Source organism: Pezoporus flaviventris, unplaced genomic scaffold, assembly GCF_033815535.1.
Source record: "Pezoporus flaviventris isolate CSIRO_AGI_PZ_B2104156 unplaced genomic scaffold, CSIRO_AGI_Pfla_v1 ptg000043l, whole genome shotgun sequence".
NCBI lineage: Eukaryota > Metazoa > Chordata > Aves > Psittaciformes > Psittacidae > Pezoporus > Pezoporus flaviventris.
The window spans coordinates 1,660,667-1,681,706 of NW_026892591.1; the positions used below are offsets into that span (position 1 = coordinate 1,660,667).

Genomic DNA, 21,040 nt, shown 5'->3' on the forward strand with positions numbered 1-21,040 from the left:
CCCCTTGAGACAAGCTGTCACGTCGGTGTGAGTATAAATACTTTATTGCTGCTGTGCTGGGCTGTGTGTGGGGCTGCAGGGGGTGCACATGGCCCCAGGGCTGGGGGGGGTGGGGGGGGTGGGTACCACGGTGCTGCCAGGAGAAGCAAAGGGGCACAGAGGGTGCTGCCATGAGCCTGTCCGTGTCACTGACTGTGCCACCATCCCCTCTGCAGCTCATCTGTCCTGCTCCTGCAGCCGCTGCATCCTCAGGATCTGGCACAGGAGTCTCTGCACGTCCTCGTCCATGTGGCCCTGGGGTGGAAGGGACATTGGTGAGGACATCAGGGAGTCTGTGAGGAATCACCCTCACAGGGAAGAACTTCTTCCTTACCCCTAACCTGAACTCCCCCTGTTTCAGTCTGAACCCATCACCCCTTGTCCTACCCCTCCAGTCCCTGATGCAGAGCCCCTCTCCAGCATCCTTGTAGCCCCTTCAGACACCGGAAGCTGCTCTGAGGTCTCCACACAGCTTCTCCTGGGGCTGATCAGCCCCAATGTTCTCAGGCTGTCATGTCCCCAGTTCCCCCCCAGCCACGTCCCCATCTCACCTGCACAGCATAGAGCAGGTGGCTCCTGTACAGCGTCACCACTTTGCTGTGTCGCGTTTCTGTCTCCTGCAGGAGAGCGACGGGCTGTGAGCGTGGCCTTGGCAAAGCCCAGAACCCACCAAGCAACGGCCACAGGACCCCTGGTACCCACCAGCAGCTTCTCCTCCAGCGCACGGATCCTGGCCTGGAGTGCAGCAGCATTGGGGGATGACTGTGGTGCTCCCTGCGACTCGGGGAGGATGTTCAGGGCTTCCTTCAGCCTGAAGACCTCCTTTGAGAGCTCCGTGATCTGCAGGACACAGGGGTTACAGGCAGCGCTCAGACCCAGCCCTGGGGTCCACCATGGAGCCACCATGGCTGTGACCACAGCACCACCGGGTGGCCCCGGGCAGAGCCAGCGCTTTCCCAGCTGTTCCCTCTGCTCCATTTGAGTCTTGGCTTTGGGAGGAGAAAAGGGGAACAGCAGGGAAAGGGGCAAGTCCACACGGAGCTGTGTGTGCCCATGTGCGTGCGTACATGTGCAAACATGCATCTATGTGCAGGCACAAGTGTGCAAGCGTGTGAAGGTGTGTGAACACATGCGTGTACACATAAGCACCTACACGCATGTGTGTACATGCACACATCTGTGTACATATCTATCCCTGTTTGTGAGTGCATTTCCCCTGCAACCTGGGCACATCCTGAGCCATGATTTGAATCACAGAATGAATGAGACTGGTTTATGTTGGAAGGGACCTTAAAGCTCCTCCAGCTCCAACCCCAACACCTTCCACTGGAGCAGCTTGCTCCAAGCCCGTGTCCAACCTGGCCTTGAGCACTGCCAGGGATGGGGCAGCCACAGCTTCTCTGGGCACCCTGTGCCAGCGCCTCAGCACCCTCACAGGGAAGAGCTTCTGCCTAAGAGCTCATCTCAGTCTCCCCTGGGGCAGGTTCAAGCCATTCCCCTCGGCCTGGCCCTGCATCCCTTGTCCCAAGCCCCACTCCAGTTCCCACCCCCCCATCCCTACCTTCCTATCCCTCTCCCTGACGAGCCGGGCCGAGTCTTCAGCGTGACCGTGGAGCTCTCGCAGCTTCCGCGCCTCGTCCTGCGCCTCCGCCAGCTGCTTCTGCGCGGTGCCCAGGCGCTCCTCGGCCGCCTGCCGCTCGCTCTTCATGAACAGCGCCTGCCGCTGCACCCGGAACACCTCCTCGCACGTCTTCTCGTGCCGCCGGCTCAGCTCCGCCAGCCGCTGCTCCAGCGCCGCCGCCTCCGCCCGCAGCCCGGCCTGCGCCGCCTCGTGCTGCCCCCGTGGCACCGCGCCCGCCAGCTCGGCCTCCAGCCGCGTGGCCTCGCGCCCCTTGGCCTCGGCGGCCGCCTCCAGCTGGGCCACGCGCTCCCGCAGCGTCCGCGCCTGCTCCTGCAGCGCGGCGGTGACCCGCGCGTGCTCGTCCCGCGGCACGCTGCCCTCCTCCTGCGCGCGCCGCAGCCGCGCCAGCGCCTCCTCGTGCTCCCGACGCCCCACGGGCCGCTCGGCCAACTGCTCCCGCAGCGAGCCCAGCTCCGCGTCCCGCTGGCCCAGCGTCTCCCGCAGCTGCCCCAGCTGCGCCGTCACCTCCTCGTGCTGCCGCACCAGCTCCGCCACGCGCCGCTCCAGAGCCCCCGGCTCGGGGCCGCCCGCCGCCTGCCAGTCCCGCGCCTTGGCCTCCAGCTCCCGCCGCAGAGCCTCCGCCTCGGCCTCGGCGCGGCTGCAGCGCTCCAGCAGAGCCTCCTTCTCCCTCGACGCCTCCTCCAGGGAGGCCGTCACCTCCACGGCCTCCTTGCCGGCCTCCAGACGCGCCTGCAGCTCCTTCACCTGCTGCTCACGCTCCTGCAGCGCCGCCTGCGCCTGCCGCAGGGCTGCCCGGGCCTCCGCCAGCTCAGCCCCAGCTGAGGAGGAAGAGGAGGAGGAGGAGGAGGGCTGTGGGTCGCCCAGTGCTGCCTTGCACTTGCCACAGGTCCCGGCTGGCTCCTTGGCAGGTCGCTGTGGGGCTGTGCTCCCTTCCAAGACCCGCTCCGGGGCTCCGGGCTGCCCCTCCGGCTGCCCCACGGCTTCATCCCTCGCAGACAAGCCCCCGCGCTGCGCCCGCAGCTGCTCCAGCTCCCGCTGCAGGGCCCTGTATTGGCTGATGGGCACAAAGTCCCTCGGTGTGGACGTGTCGCTCTCGTCCCGCTCGTAGTTCTCCAGCACCTGCAATGGACATGGTGAGGCCACCGGGGCCCAGAGGACAGACACAGCGAGGGACAGACAGGGACTTGCCTGTATTTTCTCCCTCAGCTCCTTGTTCTGCACGGTGAGGGACTGGACCTGCCCCTGCAGCGTGGCCAGCAGCTCCTCGGCCGAGGGGCTCAGTGTCTTCTTGGAGAGCAGCAGCTCTGCCCCTGCAGGGTGCAGGGGCTCTGGTGCTGCTCCCACTGCACGGTGTCACCCCCCCCCCCCCCAAGGGCCACCCCGTACCTGGGAATTCAAGCGGGTCTCCCTCCTCGTCCTGCAGTGTCTCGATGTCGTAGCTTGTGTTCTCCTTCTCATTCTGGGGGTGCAGAGTCGTGGTCAGCCCCCAAGACCCCAGCCCCTGCTGCTGTTAGGGTCTACTCACACCTACCTCCAGCGAGGACAAGCGGCTCTGCAGAGCCTCCACCTCCTTGCCCAGCCGCTCCTTCTCACCATCCCGTGCCGCCAGCCGCTGCTCCAGCTCCTGGATCTGTGGGGCCAGGCACAGGGGTAGGGTCCCCTTCGCTCCCACCGGGGTCCCAAAAGCATCCACAGCACAAGGACCCCGTGGACAGCCACCCCTTCAGTGGCCTCACCTGCTTCTCCATGGAGCGCAGGGAGCTCTCATCCAGCTCTGCCCGCTAGCAGGACACAGAAAACAGGGAGGCATTAATGCTGCCCCATCCCCTCCAACCCCTAGGGACACGCTGGTCTCTCCCCACAACCCTGCAGCTCGCTGGTACCTCCCGTCTCTGCTTTTCCTGCTGCTCCAGGCCCCGGATCTTCTGCAGGAACTGGGCCCTCTCCTGCCGCAGCCGCACGATCTCCTCGTAGGCGTCCCGGTCCTCCTGCAGGCACGTGGCTGCCGAGCCCCCATGCCCAGCCCTGACACCCCCTCCCCATCCTCACCGGGATCCTCACCATGTGCACACCATGCTCCAAGGGGTGCAGGGAGCTTTTGGACACCAGAGGGAGAAGGAAAGGCTCTGGCATGGCATAGACACCCCCCCCCCCCCAGTGCCAGCTCAGGTGAGGGGTGCTTTGGACCCATGGTGTGGATAGAAAGGGGCTGATGGACAAAACAGGGGACTGGGATCTGGGGTGCTGCACGCCAGGAGCGGGGATGAAGCCTCTGTTGCTGCTCAGGCCAGCCCATGAGCATCACCTCCACTGCAGGGCTGGGTGAAGCTGAGGAACTTTGCCCAAACTGGCCATGGTTTGGCTACGCTGCACTGGGGGTGGCTGTGGAGCTAAGGGGGACCCCCCTTACCTGGCTGGGGGTGCCCAGGGGGGGCAGAGGGGCTTTCCTCTTCCTTGGGGTGCTGCTCTTCTCCCTCACGGATGACTGGCTGGGCGAAGATGTCTGTGGAGACACCAGGAGAGAGGGGACATCACACATAAAGTGACTCCCTCCTTCCTGACCCACTGCCACCTCGGAGAGCCCCAGGGCTCCTGGGGACACCCACCCTAGAGGGGGGCAGCCAGGCAGGCCCTTACCTGGGACGTTTGCTCAGCTGACTCCTCCTCTGTGGGGCAGAGTGGGAGGAAAGGGAAATTGGGGCAGTTTAGGGGATAGTAGGGGCAGGCAGAGCTCGTGTGGGTGCAGGGGCACCCCTGTGTGTGCTCATACAAGGAGGGGCACTTAGGGGACACACACGTGTGCACAGGGGGACATATGTGCATACAAGGGGGACAAACAAATATGGGATACATGGATGTGTAATTGCAGGGATGCACACACATGTGCAGACACATGCACCCAGACATGCACATGCAGACACACACAGAAACACATGTGCACTTACACCCCCATGCTTGCAAACACATGTGAACATGCATGTGCAAGCATGTGCAGACACCAAGACAGTCAACAGAGGCTCAGCACCACCTCCCTGCCCTGGGCTGGAGACAGCATGGGCAAAGGCACCCCCAAAGTGTGGGAAAAGGGGACCCGTGCCCCCCAGCCTTGCTCAGCCCCAGCAGCGTGGGTCAGACAGCCTGACCCCAAAAGGTGGGAGCACCCCATGGGTGCAGCCCTGTGGACAAGGAGCAGCCTTACCACTGGCCCAGGACCGGCGCTGAGCAGCCTCCTGCAGGAAGTGCTGGATGAGGGCATTGCCTGTGGCCAGGCTGTAGTGAGCAGCATCGTGACCTGTGGAGTCCACCACAGCCACCCGGGCACCAGCGTTGACCAGCACCTCCACGGTCTCCACGCTGCCATTCTCACAGGCCAGCATCAAGGCTGTCCTGAGCACAGTGGTGAGAGCAGAGATTAGGGATCCATTCCCTCCATCTCCCCATCTGCTCCCAGTCCCACCAGTGCAGACTCACCTCCCCTGCAGGTCCCGGCTGTTGACGGCAGCGCCGCGGTGCAGCAGGTACCGGCACAGCTCCGAGTGGCTCATCTTGGCTGCCAGGATCAGCGGGGTGGAGCCATCCTGCGTTCAGGAAGGACACACAGACAAGGTTCAGATCCCCCCATAGGGGGAAACTGTTATCTTCCATGTGCCACTTCAGGGCGTGTTTTCATGCCAAGTACTGCTGCTGTTCCCCCTGCAGTTCAGAGGCAGCCCCAGCCTGGCCCCCTGCTGCTCTGCACAGCACTGCAGGGTGAGGAGCAGAGAGATCTCACCTTGTCCTTGATGTTCAAGGGAGCCTTGAAATCACAGAGGATCTCGGAGCAGGAGATGCAGCCACTGAACGCTGCGGAGAGGACAGAGGCTGAGCACTCTGCCTGCACAGCGACAGGAGCAGGACAGGGCTGGTACTGTCCCCACTCACCTGCGTGGTGCAGCGCTGTTCGGCCACTGCCATCAGCCACGTCCACAGGGCAGGAGGCCTGAGGGAGAGAGCCTGGGTTACAGGAGAACAGGGGATGGATATGGTGGAGGACCGGGCAGAGCTGGGAACCACCATGCCAACCAGTGGCACTGGCGAGGGAAGGGAGCCCAAGGACATAAGGACACCACGCTGGCACAGCACCCTCTCTCATAGCACCATGCTCCCAGCCCCAGTACCTGCAGGAGCTTGCTGACACACTGCGGGTGGCCATGCTTGGATGCCAGATGCAGGGCAGTGTGACCTGGGGAGAGGGACAGACAGACAGCTCAGGGAACAGACAATGGTAAAGAGGACTGACTGGGTGACAGATAGATGGGCACACAGGAGGATCTGCTGGACTGGGGCTGAATAGGAAGGGAACATCCCGTGGGCATCATCGGTCAGCGCTTCAGTCCCCCATAGAAAGATGGGACAATTTACAGGTGAGGCCATCACCTCCATCCCCTCTGCTCTGCCAGCAGAGCAGGACCAAGCAGGGAGCACTGGTGGCCCTGGGTGCAATGTGGCATTAGCCAGGGTCATTCGGTGGCCATGCCCTCACCTGAGCTATCCTTGGTCATGGCATCCACACCGTGGGCCAGCATGGCCTCGAGGCAGTCCACGTTCCCCCGCATGGCGGCCAGGTGGAACCTGCAGCAAGAACAGGGGCTGTAGGACTCGAGTCCCTTGTACCAGCTGTGTCCCCAGCCCCATGTCCCTGGTGTCCTAGGGATGGGGGTCAGCACTTACGCGGATTTGCCCTCTGAGTCCAGCTTGGTGGGGACCAGGCCCTTGCGGACGAGGAGGGACGTCACCTTTCCGGCATCGTTGTAGTCCACAGCTTGCAGGAGCTTCTCATCGTTCTTGGTCCAGTCCTGGCTCTGCAGTGAAGCCCAGAGAAGGCTGTGATGGGTTGTGCCATCCCCAGGATGCTGCGCTGGGCTCAGGTGTCTGTCCATCCCCATCCCTGCTATCTTCCACCCATCCCTATCCCCTGGGGTGCTGTGGCTCCTGACCCCCAGGTTTAGCTGGGATGAGGGTCCCCTTCAGCCTCTGCTCCAATTCATAGCTCCTAGACCTGGAGATTTACAGCCCCGGTTTAGCTGTGGCTGGGGCAGACTATGACCAGCAAGGACTTGGGAAGGAGCCAACACTGGCTGCAGGTTTGCCCCTGCCATCCCAGTGACCCCGGTGCTAAACACAGTCAGCACTGTGAGGCACCTGAGCCCCATCCCTGCCTGGGTCTCCCCACTGAGCCCATTCCCAGCCCTGCTTTGCTCCCTGCTAAGAAGAGGACCAAGCCAGGGCAAGCGCAGTTGATAGCAAGAGCAGATCCCCTGGGATGGCTCCAGCCTCCCTGGGATACCAGGGGCACAACACTGTGTGCCCACCCCTGCAGGGCTGGGGCTGGATGGGGGCTTGCTGACAGCGATCCCACAGATCCCAGTGCTACGGGAGAGACCCAGGAAGCCCGGGATTCATCCCGCAGCCCATGACGACAAAGTGGAGCTCGCTGCGGCCGCAGCAGCAGGAAATGGATGTCACCCTTGGGAGCTGCTTCCATCCTGCCCCTCACCAGCCTGATGCCAGCACCAAGCAGGGGACCTGCCCCGCTGCGCGCACCCGGAGGCCCTGCAAGCCCCTTCAGCCCCGCGGGGCAAGGGGACTCTGGAATAAACCAGTGTCCCAGGGTTACTGGGCAAACTGGGAGGGCAGCGCCTGCCCCCATACCCTGTCATGCAAGGACAAAGCAGGTTGGAGAGGACGCAGCCGAGCTCCGGGACCGGGATGGAGGTGGAGGGGGCCCGATGGGGTGGGGGTGACACGGCTTACCCGGGAGGACGTGACCGGAGGGGACAGGAGATGGAGGACGGGGACGTACCGCGAAGGAGGCGGCGGCACAGAGGCAGATCTGCTTCATGGTGCTGAGGAGCAGGCGGCGGGCGGCCATGCACCCCTTGCCCCCCGCCTGGGCGAGGGCAGGCTGCGGCTCCAGGCCGGGGCCCCCAGCACCCAGCTCGGACCAGCATCGCTGCCCGGCAGGGGCCGGGTCCTGCCGCAGTGGGAGCCGGGATCCGCCTCCCTCCATCCCCCTGTCCCTCCTTCTTTCCCTCCTTCTTTCCCTCCCTCCTTGGCATCCAGAGCTCCAGCCAGCACCGCATCCCTACAGGGAGCAGGTACCAAGGTCCCAGCCACGGACCAGCACCCATACTGGTCCCAGTTAAAGTGGGAAGGGTTCGGGGAGGGGGGGGACACCTTTCCCACCCCACGCTCAAGCTGAGGCAGCAGGGCACCCCAAAACAAGGGCATGAGCATCCTCCTGACACCCAGATCCTGCTCCCCGAGGAGGGGGACATGGGACCCCTGGCCCGGGGGGGGACACGAACCAACCTCCCACCACAGCCCCGGGGCCAGGGAGGGCAGGACCCTGCCTGTGTCTCAGGGGTTCATCAAACTCCCCCTTCAAGGAGAGAACCCCAGGATGCAAAGGGTCCTTGGGCACTTGTCCTGGCAGAACCCCAGGGGCAGCAGGAGCCTCTCAACCATTCCCACTTGCAGAAGGGGAAGTGTCCAGGGGAAAACTGAGGCACAGAGCACCCCGAGCAGGACAGGCCCAACCTGCCCCTATGTGTCCGCAGTGGCTGTGTGCACCCAGCGCGCTGAGGCCAGCACTGTCACCCTCTGCCCGGTGTGGAGGAAGGTGAGAGCCTCGAGCCAGCTCCTGAATAATAGAGGAGCAGGGACACGCTGGGTCCAGGGGCTGAGGCACTGGAAACCTGGCAGCGCCCCCAAGCTGGGGACAGGCAGGGGATCCAGGACCCGCTTCCCCCTCCCTGCTGCCTTCGTCCCTTTGCCCCTGGGTGCACCCTTGGGTACACGGGGAGCTCGATCCCACCACGCAAAGCGGCAGCGCCGACCTCCATGGGGCCGCTGTCCCCACGGCGAGCACCCACCCCACATCCCAGAGCAGTTCAGCACATCCATCCCTGTGACACGGGGGCATCTCGAGGAAGGTCCCCGTGTCCTCACATCCCTGCGGGCACCGGGGGCAGGTCCCTGTGTCCCCGTGTCCCTGCGGGTGCCACTCACGTCCGCCTTCTTGAACTTGGCCTTCAGGCTCTTCATGGCAGCTCCAGCCCCGGGGACGGGTCCGGGTCCGGGCCGCGCTCAGGGCTCCCTCCTGCGCCGATCCCAGCCCAGGACCCCCCAGCCCCGTCCCCGCTGCTGTCACACGGCAGCCGCAGCGCCCAGCGAGCGGGGGGGGAGCCGGGCCCTGGGGTTGGGTTACAGCCCGGGTGCGGTTACAGCCGGGCAGCGGGGGGGGAACACGGGGAGGGGGCCAGGCCCCGTGCGAGCTCCATGAGCCCCTGAACACCCACAGACGGGGGGCGAGCGGGCATGGCTCGGCTGGGACAGGCCGGGAGGGTCGCTGGTGGGGGGGGGGGGGGGATGAGGGCAGCAGGGTCGGGCTCCACCGCGCTCTCAGGGGTCTGCGGGTGCAGGAAGGGGGGGGCACGGCTGAAGCCATGGAGTGGCCACCCCTTGCCCTGGCACCCCCTGCCCTCACCTGGCACCACTTGCCCTCATCTTGCCTTGCTTTTCCTTGCCTTACAGAGCCCCCACCCCTGCCCTGGCACCCCCATCCCGCTCCCCCACACTAGGGCTGGGATAAGGGTCGGGGGGGGGGGCACAGCCAAGACCGGTCACAGTGAGGGGGGACCCCCCCACCAAATAACCCCGCGCCCTTCCTCTTGCCCGACACAAAGATGGCGGCGGCGGCCTCTCGGCCCCGGCCGCTCCTCCGCATGCGCCGGGCCCCGCTGCGCGCTTCCGCCCGCGCTCGGTGCTGGCAACAATGGTGGGAGCGGCGGCCGCGCCGGGCCATGGCGGTGAACTACGCGGCCGGGCTCTCGCCCTACTCGGACAAGGGCAAGTGCGGGCTCCCCGAGGTGAGCGCGGAGCGGCGGCATCCCCGGGGGACGCGGGGCCTTGCAGCGCCCGCTGGCGTTCCCATGGCAACCGCGGCCCCGGCCTCCTGTGGGGAGCCCAGAGCGAGGGACCCCTTTGTGTGGCCCCAGCCCCGCGGACCCCTCCTCGTTGTTCTCCAGCACCAGGGGCCTTGTCCAAAGCCCCTGTCCGGGTCCCGTGCGGCCCTTGGGGCACCGGAGCTGCTCTAAGGGCTCCCCTGAAGGGGCCTTCTCTTCTCTAGGCTGAAGATGCTGTTTCTGCTTAAACGCTTTTGTCAGGAAGGTGCATGAGGAGGGGTTGTGCCTTGCTGTGTCTCTGTGGGAAGGATCTGTCCCTGTTCTTTCCATTCCCGTGGTGTTTGTCTCCTCTGCTCAGATCTTTGACCCGCCGGAGGAGCTGGAGAGGAAGGTTCGGGAGCTGGCAGACTTGATCAGGAGCTCCTCCAATGTGGTGTTCCACACCGGCGCTGGAATCAGCACTGCCTCGGGCATCCCCGACTTCAGGTAAGGGCAGCAGGCGAGGGGTTGCGAGGCTCCTGTGAAGCTCCGGGTGCTGCTCCAGCCGGAACAGCTCTGGTTTTTAGCACTCCTTTGGTGTTAGGCTGTGCCCGTAGAATCATGGAGTGGTTTGTGCTGGAAGGGACCTTAAAGCTCCTCCAGCTCCAACCCCTGCCACGGGCAGGGACCCCTTCCACTGGAGCAGCTTGCTTCAAGCCCCTGTGTCCAACCTGGCCTTGAACACTGCCAGGGATGGGGCAGCCACAGCTTCTCTGGGCACCCTGTGCCAGCGTCTCAGCACCCTCAGGGTAAAGAACTTCTTCCTTACATCCAACCTGAACTTCCCCTGTTTCAGTCTGAGCCCATCACCTCTTGTCCTATCACTACAGTCCCTGATGCAGAGCCCCTCTCCAGCATCCTTGTAGCCCCCTTCAGACACTGGAAGCTGCTCTGAGGTCTCCACGCAGCTTCTCTTCTCCAGGCTGAACATCCCCAATGTTCTCAGCCTGGCTCCATACTTGAGGTGCTCCAGCCCCCGATCACCCCTATGGCCACCCTCCATGTGCTCTGCTTCCCTCAACAACCAAGTCACTGGTGACCACATTCATTCAGTACTGCCTCCCTCCTCCATTGACAGGGCACGTGGTTCATTTCCAACTGTCCTCTTGGATCCCAAGCTCTCCATTCTCACTCTTTCTGTCCCCACTGCTGCAGGGGTCCCAATGGTGTCTGGACTATGGAAGAGAAGGGGCTCTCCCCCAAATTTGATACCACCTTCGAGAGTGCCAGACCCTCCAAGACTCACATGGCTCTGCTGGGGCTGCAGAGGGTCGGCATCCTGAAATTCCTGGTCAGCCAGAACGTGGATGGCCTTCACGTGCGCTCCGGATTCCCAAGGTACTGCCTCTCCCGCCCTGTCTCTGGGTTCCTCATCCCTTTCCCTGCACTGCCACGTGGCTGTTCTTGCTACCTGATAAGCAACAGCCTCGTGTGCAAGTGTTTGGTGCTGGGGCTTGAAAGCCGTGTCTGATGTGGGGAGCACATGGAAGGGGGACATAAACCGGCTTGAACTGAAGAGAGGTTATGGCAGTAATGCAGAGGGTGGTGAAATGAAACCAGCCTCGGTTGATGCTCTCTAGATGGACACCCAGAAGCCATTTGCTGGTCATGGTGTCGGGCTGTCTCATGTTGTCACCCACCAGCTGCCTGCCTGGAGCTGTCGGTGCCACTGTGAGCATGGCCTAGGGAAGGACACGTTGGCTTCAAGCAGGGCACATGCTCCTGGGAGGTGGGCTCGGAGCACATGGGCCTTTCCACTGCCTCTGTACCCATCCTAGAGGGCTGAAGGGACTGCAGGGAGGATGAAACTGCTGCTGCTGGTTGCAGAGCCACGTGGTGCCCTGTTTGACCAGCGCTGTCTCACACAGCACTGGATCTTGAGCTACTTTTACACTTTGCTTGCATTGAATTTCTTGCCTCTCAATACGTTTGCAAAACTGCAAAGGCAGCAAGAAGGAGAGAGTCCCACAGTTGGGACAGGTCTGACGTACCTGTGGTGAGGTCAGGGACCCTGTGTGGCCCTGTTCCCTCTGCAGGGAGCTGCAGCGTGTGGAGCAAGGGTACAGCATCTGCTCCCCGTGTGGTGGGGACTGAGCTGTGTTTAGTCGTGGCTGTTTCAGAGGTGTCCTCAAAGGAACCCACCTCTCCATTAGCGCTCCTGGCAACAAGGCTCTTCAGCCTGTTATAAAAGCCATTTCCAGCACTTAAGGCCAGCAAGCGATTGTCTTGTGAGGCAAAGTGCTTGGAGCTGCCTGGAAAGGGAAGAGCAGCTGAATTCAAGTCATAAAATAAAATGGAGTTGGGATGAGAACAAGGAGCGTGAATGGAACCTTGGAGAGGATGCCTCTCATGATCATCTTCAGCCATCGGTGGCTGAGCTGCCTCCCAGGGGGAAATTCCAGTTATTAAAAGCCCTCAGTCCTGGTCCCTGCTCCTTGCACCACATTTGGCTTTTGAAACTAAACAACCATGGGAAAAAGAATAGGAAACAAGAACTAGAACCCAGCCGTGCTCCCTGCAGCCCATTGCTGCTGGCGCCTGCTGGTTTAGCACAGCTCGTCCACACAAGTAGAGCATGTGCTTAAGTAAGTGCTGCTGAACTGAGGCCAAAACGGGAAATCAAGTCAGTCCTGTCTCCATCCACCCTGAAGGACGTTCCCAGTCACCATGGGGCTCGCAGGAACACAGGGGGAGCGTGGCCTTATTTTCCTCTGGCTTCTACATTGAGCTCAAGGGGAGTTTTAGTCAAAACAAGCAGCAGAAGAGCCATGCAAGGACAGGCAGGAACAGCAGGAGCTGGGAAGAGCAAAGATCCAGGTTCCCACTGGGCGCAGAGGTTTGAGGCTGGATCAGAACAGGGGCTGGAATTGGTGCTGCAGATGGAAGCATTTACAATGAAAAGGCTGGGCCGTGCTGTCCTTCCTCTCAGTCCCATGGTGGTGGCCATGGCACGGAACTGCTCCCAGGCCATGGTGGAGGGAGGCCTGGAGGTGCAGGGTCTTGGTGAGGAGGGGGCTTGGGCAGCTTGCTCCGTTGTCCCGGGGCTCTCTCAGCTGACCTCTGGTGTTCCTCCTGCAGGGACAAGCTGGCCGAGCTCCATGGGAACATGTTTGTGGAAGAGTGTGTGAAGTGTGGCAAGTATGTGAGCCCAGAGCTGGGCGGTGGGAGCTTTGTTGGTGTCCCCAGGGAATGATGGAGGCGCTGGACCCATGATGGGGTTGTCGCCTGGCAGGTCTGAAGCTCAGTTTGGGTGGGGGGCATAGGCAGATCTGTCCATCTGAATCCTAAACCCTGTCAAACAATGGGAAATGAGCATTCTGGGAATCCTCCAGTGCCTGGGATGCCTTTGGCAAGTCCTGCTCCTCGTGGCAAGGCGGGCTGCCTGCAGCAGGGGCTGTGCCTGCCAGCAGGAGAGAGCAGAGCAGAGCAGAGGAGGTTGCTGCAGGCTGGTTTGTGGCAGACTGGTGCTGTTGGTCAGAGCTGCCGTCAGCAGCACCAGGATAGAGCCACGGGCAGAGATCAGTGAAGGGCTGAGGTGCTGCAGCCACTGCCTGTGGCTCTGAGCTGTCCTCACAGTGCAGGGGATGAGGTGTGAGCTGTGCCATGGCAGGGTGGGTGTTTCACAGCGGGTGCCACCTATTCCTGACCAGCCCCGTGTCTCTTGCAGGCAGTACGTGCGGGATGCCGTGGTGGGCAGCATGGGGCTGAAGCCCACGGGCAGGCTCTGCAGCGTCACCAAAGCCCGGGGGCTGCGGGCCTGCAGGTGCGTCTGTGGGGACACGGGATGGGGACAATGCCCTGCTGTGGGATGGCAGCTTGCGAGCCCCCTTCCCCTCCAGCAGCATGCACTGCCCTGGAGCTGCTTGCTTCCATAGGGAAATGGTTCCAGCTCTGCAGCTGGAGGTTACCCTGAGGTGATCTGGCATCCAGACACGTTCCATGTGCCCCTCGTGCTTCCTCACCCAGGCTCGCCAGGCCCAGCACAGCTGCTTTTCCCATCCAGGGGCGGGTGCAGAGCTGGGGACTCAGGGCCGTGGGGCAGAGCTCTGCTGGCTCCAGTCTGATACTGGGGAGCGAAAGGCTCATCCCAGCTCTCAACATGATCTGGGCCGCTGTCCCGTCTCCCGGGGCACTTCTGCTGCTGTTCCTGCTTGGCAGGGCACACCACTAAAGCCACTGTGTGTGTTTTCTAGAGGGAAGTTAAGAGACACCATTCTGGACTGGGAAGATTCCCTGCCTGACCGTGACCTCACGCTGGCGGATGAAGCCTGCAGGTACCGTGCTGGGGCTCCCCGCACTGCAGGAGGCTGCCTGGGCTCTGCCTGCAGCACTCTGCCCATGGGCTGACCCAGTCTGGCTTTGCCCATCTGCACCTCACAGCCCTGAGGCTGCTCCCCACAGCACAGCAACACCCAGTCCTGCCCCAGAGAGTGGCCAAGAGAAACCACTGCAGACTCCTTGCACCATGGCTGGGAAGCTTGTAGAGTCCACACTGGAGCAGGGTAGGAGAAGCAGCCTGCAAAGAGGCACGGCTCTCTCTCTGCCCTGGACGTTTTGTCTCCTCCCTGCAGGAAAGCTGATCTCTCCATCACACTGGGGACCTCTCTGCAGATCAAACCCAGCGGCAACCTCCCACTGATCACGAAGAAGAGAGGAGGGAAGCTGGTCATTGTCAACCTGCAGGCAACCAAACATGTGAGTGAGAGCGTCCTGGCTGCTGGCCGGCTCCTTTCCCCTCGTGTCACTTGTTCCAGCCCCGTCACAGGGTGGCTGGGCAGAAGAGTGGCCTCACTTAGCAGGCAAACAGGCTGAGCGTCCCTGGTTGGAGGGTTTAAACCTGCAATAAACCCATGGAAATGTGTAGAAATCCTGACATATCCTCTGGTGAATTCCAGCCTGGTGAAATAACCTCACACACGTGCCCATACCACAGGGCAGTTGGGTTCCTGTTCAGCCCTGGTTTGGTGCTCTAACTGTCCAAAGTGTTTGAATTCCCAGAGCTGGGAGTTCCTGGGGTGTTGTTGGAGCTCCCTTGTCCCTGTCCCCTGTCCTGGGCTCACAGCCAGGCTCTGTGTCCATATCCCCGTCTCGGCTGCATTCTGAAGCGCACCCTGGTAGAGCGGGTTAGGGAGTGGTGCCAGACGGGTCAGTTCATGTTCCACCAGGGATGATTCCTTGGGGACAGGAGTCCCGGAGCCTGCGTGCAGCTGAGCTGTCACCCAGGCCCTGTCCCTGTGCTCTCCCAGGGAGCTCCATCCCTGGCAGCGTTCAAGGCCAGGTTGGACAGAGCCTTGGGCGACATGGTCTAGTGTGAGGCATCCCTGCCCATGGCAGGGGATTGGAACTGGATGATCTTAAGGTCCTTTCCAACCCAACCGATTCTGTGATGCTTCTGTTCTTGCCCATGGTATGGAGTCTGGACTTGACGGTCTTTAAAGGTCTCTTCCAACCAAAACCATTCTGTGGTTCTAACGTCCCCTTGCTTGCCCCAGGACAAACAGGCCGACCTCCGCATCCACGCTTACGTCGATGATGTGATGACGAAGCTGATGAAGCACTTGGGGCTGGAGGTGCCGGAGTGGACGGGGCCGGTGGTGGTGGAACATGCGGAGCTCTCCAAGGCCGAGCAGCTCTGCAGGTTTGAGGCCGGGGCTCAAGGGCTGTGCAAGGAGGAGCCGCTCTCCCAGCACAACGGCACGGGCGGGCTGAGCCCTGACCTTGGGACCACACTGGTGGAACGCCGTGACAGCCTGAAGCAGGAGTGTCCCAGCCCGGACATGGGGCCAACAAGGGTGAAGAAGATGAAGGTAGAGCCTCTCGTCACCTGACCCAGACTGTTCCCTGCCTGTCCAGATGCTCTGTGCCACTTTTCCTACCGACTTTTTTTAATACCCTGAAACACTGTCCCTTTTTTTATGTAAGTATTAAAAACACTCGGATCGTGACTCGGGGCAGCTGCGCCCGCGGGCCCAGGCAGGGCACCCGAGACATACCAAGCCCCTTGTTCCTCCTCTGCAAGGAGGTGGTTGCGGGGCACCCCTCAGACCTCAGGGGGTTGAGGGACAGGGTGCTGAGGCAGCTGATGCCACCCCGAATGAAGCCAGGGCTGGGCAGTGGGTGCCTGGTCCCACTGCCTCTGGCCGTGCCCACAATTCTGGTGCAGCATCCAGCCATGGGCCGTGGCTCTGCTGTGCCCTATTGCCTGTGGCAGCCAGGCTCGAGGTGTCCCCACCCCAGGGGTCCTGGAAACCTTGTGGTTCCCCCCATGTTGAATTAAAGCAGGTGCATTTTTTTCCAAAATATCTTGTATTTAGCGATGAAAATAAAGCTTAAAAAAACCCAAACCAAAACCAACCAGTTGCAACATTGTCCAGCCCAGGGTCCCTGCAGCTCCTGCTGCACAGGAGGCTGGAGCCAACCCTCCCCTCCCAGTAAGGCCACTGGGAACCGTCTCGTTTCGCAGTTCACAAGATACAAGCAAAGCCAAGCATGTCCAGCATCCACCCATGCCCAGGGCCAGATCCTAAAGGGGGTCACCCCGAGGTGCCACCCTGCACCACCCCAGTGTGTCCCCCATGGTCCCTGGATGCTGCCTAAAGCTCCTCGGCCGGCTCCAGCGCCGTGGGCCTGCTGTGCTCAGCCTGACTCCAAGCCAGCGGTGCCAGGCCATGGTGCACTGCAGTGCCATCCTCTGACACAGGGACACTTTGGTCCCCATCCCCATGGCTCAGCCCCTCGGAGGGAAGTGGCTGCGTGTCATTATGGGGAGGCACTTTGTCCAGGCGTGGGGTGAACGCGTGCCCACCAAAGACTTCGTGCAGGGTCTTGCCCAGGCGCTCTGACCACAGCAGCTCCGGCGGCTTCTCGTCACCAGCCTGGGGCTGCGTATAAGCCACGCGGGAGGCGGCTGCGTTGTGCAGGGACCTGGAGAACACTGAGTGTGCAGGAGGGTGAGGGGATGCTCCAGTGCCCTGGGACCCCGGCACAGCCTCAGCACAGCCCCGATGCAGCCCCAGCACTCACCTCGCACGGGTCTGAAGTCACTGTCTGCCTCGGCCCTGCGGGGGGCAAAGGGGCTCATGGAGGGGAAGATGATGAGAGTGAAGGAGAGCAGCAGGACCTGGGGGTAGAGGGGGATGTCACCATGTACAGCACTGGAAGGAGGCACTTTCTGCAGCATGGCTGCCAGGGATGGGGCTGGAAGCAGAACCAGGTCTGCATCCCTCTGTTCCTCCTGGTGTGTGTGACCCTGCCAGCACATCCATCCATCCATCCATCCCTCCCTCCCTCCATCCGTTCTGTCCATCCATCCACCCTTTCCTCCATCCGTCCCTCATTCTATCCCTCCCTCCATCTCTTCCTCCATCTGTCCATCCCTCCCTCACTCCATCCATCCATCCATCCTCATATGCCTCCATCCCTTCGTCTATCCACCTGCCCTTGGAACACCCATCCGTCTGCCCTAGTCCATGTCCATCCCTCTCCACCAGTCCATCCCCTTGGCTCTGGGTGTCCCACCCTCCAAGTGAGGAGGCAATGGGGGGTTTTAGGGGCTCCACACACCGCAACACAGGTTCCCGTCTGCGCTGCCTTGTTGCTTGACTGCACCACGAGGGCCTGGAGCTTCTTCAGCTGCTCCAGGAGGGACCTGGGGACAGATGGAGCCCATAAGCACCTCCCAGCCCCTCCTGCCACCAGCAGGTCTGGTGGGGGGTCTCCAGCCCTGTCCCATCCCTCCTGCTCTAGGAACACCTACGAGTTCTGCTTCTCAAGGTGCAGGACTTTCCTCTGCAGCTCCTGGTTCTGGGCTGTGCAAGCTGACATCCTGGGGGACAGGGAGAGGAGGACAGGGTCGGGGGGGCTGGCAGGGGGCAGTGGGTCTGTCACCCAGCAGCCAGGTGGCCCCCCAGCCGTTGGGGCACCCAGAGCAGTTCGGGTCCATACCGGCTCTCCAGCCCATCGATATATTCCTTCTTCTTCTTGCGGCTCTCCTGAGCCGACTGCTTGTTCCTGATCTTCCGACGGATCTTCTTCAGCACCCGCTCCTCGTACTGGGGGACACAGGGGGGTCAGGAATGCCGGGGCTGGGACCTTCCACCCAGCACCTTTCCCAGGCACGGTGGCACCCACCTTGGTGAGGGGCAGCTGTGTGGGCAGGGACACCCCCTCCTTTGCCAGCAGCTTTTTCTCGTCCTCCGTCAGCACCAGCTCCTGGAACTGGCCCTGGTTCTGCCTCAGCAGGGAGCTGTGCACCGGCAGCTGCTGCGGGGCCACAGATGGGTGACACCCTGGCTAGGGGTCCCACGCCTCACCCCAGGGACCACGGGGGCGACCACGGTGCAGGATCATGGTCCAGGAAGGCACAGGGATGGAACCATGGTGTGAGAAAGGGGACAAGTGTGGGGAAGGGGAGGGATGAGGACAGGAACAGGGAGGGGATTGTGGTCCAAAGAGGAACAAGGCTGGGGACAAGAGGGATGAGGACACAGTAGAGGGGACTCACAGCATCATTGCTGCTTGAGAGCAGCAGGTCCTTGACAGTGAGAGTGCAGGATGCAGGTGGGGAGACCACAGGCAGGTCCTGATTCTCCTCCAGGAAGAAGCCAGGGTGCCACATGTCTGGTGAGGGGAGAGCAGAAGCTGTCAGCTGTCCTGTGTCCCCCTCCGTCTCCAGCACAGGACCCATATCCCAGTCATGGCCCCACAGCTACCACAACTTGCTGCCACCTACCAGTTCAGTGGCCCTGGTCTCTGTCCCCCCCAAGACTGTCCCTCTGGTCCTTCTGCAGCCCCCCTAACCAACCAGCTCAGCCCAGCTCAGCACCCGAAGCCCCCCAGTTCTCCCCAGTCTGCCCATTTAATGCCAGTTCCCAAACTCTCTCCACTCCCTCCAGTTCTCCCTAGTCTACCCAGTTCCCTCCAGTCCCCCCAGCTCCCCTAATTTCCTGAGTATCCCCATGAAACCCCAGCTCCCTCACCCTCCTCAGGTCCCCAGTCTCCCCAGTCACCCCCAGCCCCTTTTGCTTGATCTCTTCCCTGTGGCTCACCCAGGTCGATGGAGACTTCAGGCTGCAGGACCCCAGCCCCACCTGGGATGGGCACAGCCCCACAGGGATTGGTGTAGGGGTACAGGACCTCATTGGGACCCCTGTCACAGCACCCAGGGGGGCTGTCGAGCTGGTCAGAGGGGGTGTCCTCGGAGACCCCACTGTCACTGGTGGCTGGGGACCAGCTGGGAGAGCCGGATGCCGAGTCCCCAGAGCCCAGAATGGAGCTGAGGAAGTCCTCACTGTCCTGGGCACGCTGTGGGGACACAGCCACCCATCACCATGGGATGCTCATCACCATGGGGTGCCCACAGGAGCTGCCTGTGCTGTGGGGTGGTCCCAGCTCCCAGACAAGGTGTGGGGATGGGGCTTTCCTGCCAGACCCAGGGGTGAGGTGGGGATGGGCCCCCCAGGCCGGGGTCTCACCCTGTCCTCGTGCCAGGTGCCTGGTGGTTTCCCAAGTTCCACACTGCGGAGGATCCCGTCCTGGCGGTCGAAGAGGAGGTCCAGCAGGTCGAGGCTGCCCACGCCGGAGGCCATGGCTGCAGGGTGGCAGGGTTAGGTCCCTAACCCAGGCCCCATGATTGTCCCCCTGCCTTCCTTCTGCCCCCCAAGTTGCACAACCCCAGGGACACCCTGAATCGTGGTGCTGATGTGAGGGAGCAGGGAGCATGTTTGGGCATGGGCACACGTGTGCAGGACCATGGGGAGGTCTATCTACACGTGTGACTATGTGTGACCATGTGGATGTGTGCACGGCTAGATGTGCACATGGCTGTGCTGGCACACGTGTGTGCAGAGCTATGTGTCTATGCAGCCACACGGCTGTGCAATGACATGAGCATGTGAACACACATATGTGTGGGCACCTGTATGTGAGTACATGTGGGCACATCTGGCAAAGCCTTACATGCACGCATGCGGAGGGGACAGCACAAGCATACAGGGACTCAGGGGCACAGCAGTGTCCCCCCATCACCTCCTTCCAGCAGCTGAAACTCCCAAATCCTGAGGGTTTTCCCCAAGAGACCCACAGATCCAGGGGCTCCCCACAGGCACCCAACTGCCCCAGCCCCACTGAGCCCCCCAAGTGCAGGAGCAGGATGAGCACCCATCCAGCCCAGTCTCATGTATGCTCTAAGATCAGGTTAATCATTCTCAGGGGCAAGTGGAGGGGGAGGAGACTGCTGCCACCACCCGCCTCGAGGAGGGGACTCAGCCCTGCTTTGCCATTGCCGCCCCAGGACTCAGAAACCCAAGGAGCCAACTAACCAGTTGCCCAACCCACAGATCAGCCAACTGCCAACCCAACTAACCAAGCAGCTGCCCAACTGCGCAACTGGTTCACCTGCCAAACCAATTAACCACTCCAGACACAGGCCAAATGGTCAACTGTTGTCCAACCGACCAAATAACTGACCCACTGACTGACCAGTCAACTGTCTGATCGGTCAACCAACCCACCACCCAACTACCTGACCCACCACTCAACGCGACTGCCCACCCACTACACCCGATCGCCCAGCTGCCCTCCCCAACCTACTAAGCCCTGACTCAAGCGTTCCTCAAGACCGGTTTGGGGATGGTTGTCATTACCATGATGTTTGCTTGGCCAAGCCAGGCAAGGAGCTTTACTGCACCCTGTCTTTCCTCCTTAGTCCTTCCAATGAGCTGTGATGGCCCCATGGGACCATCAGGTAGGCAGACACCACTGAATGCTGTCAGCCAGGACATACCTATGTGCGAGGTTCCGCTCCCACCGCCTCGTCCTGTCTCCTCAACACCCTCGGTGCGCAGGGGAGCCAGCAGACACCAAGCAGGGGCACCTCCACCTTCACCTCTTCCTCCTCCTCTGTGGTGCCGTGACCCAAGTGGCAAAGTTTAAACTCCAACAGCACAGAAATAACATCCCGGATTGCAAAACCCCCCGTCACTGATTGGGGACACGGTGAGCAATGGCAGGGGACAGCCCTGCTGCACTCTTGTCACTCATTAGCCAAATGTTTTTGTCCTCCTGCACAACGCAGGGCAGCAGGGGTGGGCGAAGTCCGAGCGCTGGGATTGCCCGTGAACTTTCACCCATTTTGGGGCTAATTTCCCTTTTTTCAGGCCAGTTAATCACATTTATAGGTGCTCAGAACAACATCCGGTGAGGACATTTACTTAGATTCTACTGCGTGTGGCTTCCTCCACCACAAAGCTTGGTCCCTGTGGCCAGGGCTGACGGGGGGCTCTGCTGCCTGTACCCTCTGTGCCTCAGTTTCCCCTACCCGGGGCAGAATACGCTGTGGCTCCTTGACCACTGCATTCATCCCGTGGTCCGCCAT

The 21,040-nt window shown here is 61.8% G+C and overlaps 3 protein-coding genes across 7 annotated transcripts; 1 reads left to right on the forward strand and 2 right to left on the reverse strand.

The window, feature by feature from the left end:
- Positions 1 to 26: 26 nt before the first annotated feature.
- Positions 27 to 9,092, reverse strand: ANKRD24 (ankyrin repeat domain 24). 3 transcript variants are annotated; one of them, XM_061466821.1, is made up of 19 exons: positions 8,732 to 9,092; positions 6,392 to 6,522; positions 6,204 to 6,292; positions 5,839 to 5,903; positions 5,603 to 5,660; positions 5,454 to 5,524; positions 5,153 to 5,259; positions 4,881 to 5,068; positions 4,319 to 4,347; positions 4,092 to 4,184; positions 3,565 to 3,669; positions 3,418 to 3,462; positions 3,213 to 3,311; positions 3,068 to 3,140; positions 2,870 to 2,991; positions 1,601 to 2,800; positions 742 to 879; positions 591 to 656; positions 27 to 294 (listed from the first exon to the last, which is right to left on the reverse strand). In XM_061466821.1, the coding sequence occupies exons 1-19, from the start codon at positions 8,765 to 8,767 to the stop codon at positions 217 to 219; spliced, it is 2,793 nt and encodes a 930-aa protein (XP_061322805.1). In that variant the 5' UTR covers positions 8,768 to 9,092; the 3' UTR covers positions 27 to 216. The 3 variants fall into 3 exon arrangements, with proteins under 3 accessions (XP_061322805.1, XP_061322802.1, XP_061322803.1); XM_061466818.1 differs by lacking the exon at positions 8,732 to 9,092 and adding an exon at positions 7,524 to 7,737; XM_061466819.1 differs by lacking the exons at positions 4,319 to 4,347; positions 8,732 to 9,092 and adding an exon at positions 7,524 to 7,738 and having other exon boundaries at positions 3,565 to 3,683.
- On the forward strand, positions 7,758 to 15,611 carry SIRT6 (sirtuin 6). 2 transcript variants are annotated; one of them, XM_061466828.1, is made up of 8 exons: positions 7,758 to 7,818; positions 9,986 to 10,113; positions 10,822 to 11,004; positions 12,745 to 12,804; positions 13,334 to 13,429; positions 13,860 to 13,940; positions 14,238 to 14,361; positions 15,159 to 15,611. In XM_061466828.1, exons 3-8 carry the CDS (start codon positions 10,844 to 10,846, stop codon positions 15,492 to 15,494), a joined length of 858 nt encoding a protein of 285 aa, XP_061322812.1. In that variant the 5' UTR covers positions 7,758 to 7,818; positions 9,986 to 10,113; positions 10,822 to 10,843; the 3' UTR covers positions 15,495 to 15,611. The 2 variants fall into 2 exon arrangements, with proteins under 2 accessions (XP_061322812.1, XP_061322813.1); XM_061466829.1 differs by lacking the exon at positions 7,758 to 7,818 and adding an exon at positions 9,432 to 9,591.
- Positions 15,612 to 15,931: 320 nt separating this feature from the next.
- On the reverse strand, positions 15,932 to 20,800 carry CREB3L3 (cAMP responsive element binding protein 3 like 3). 2 transcript variants are annotated; one of them, XM_061466827.1, is made up of 10 exons: positions 20,450 to 20,800; positions 19,140 to 19,255; positions 18,714 to 18,969; positions 18,170 to 18,285; positions 17,797 to 17,925; positions 17,611 to 17,717; positions 17,423 to 17,491; positions 17,230 to 17,314; positions 16,690 to 16,786; positions 15,932 to 16,600 (listed from the first exon to the last, which is right to left on the reverse strand). In XM_061466827.1, the coding sequence occupies exons 2-10, from the start codon at positions 19,251 to 19,253 to the stop codon at positions 16,260 to 16,262; spliced, it is 1,314 nt and encodes a 437-aa protein (XP_061322811.1). In that variant the 5' UTR covers positions 19,254 to 19,255; positions 20,450 to 20,800; the 3' UTR covers positions 15,932 to 16,259. The 2 variants fall into 2 exon arrangements, with proteins under 2 accessions (XP_061322811.1, XP_061322810.1); XM_061466826.1 differs by having other exon boundaries at positions 15,934 to 16,600; positions 17,797 to 17,928; positions 20,450 to 20,797.
- Positions 20,801 to 21,040: the final 240 nt, after the last annotated feature.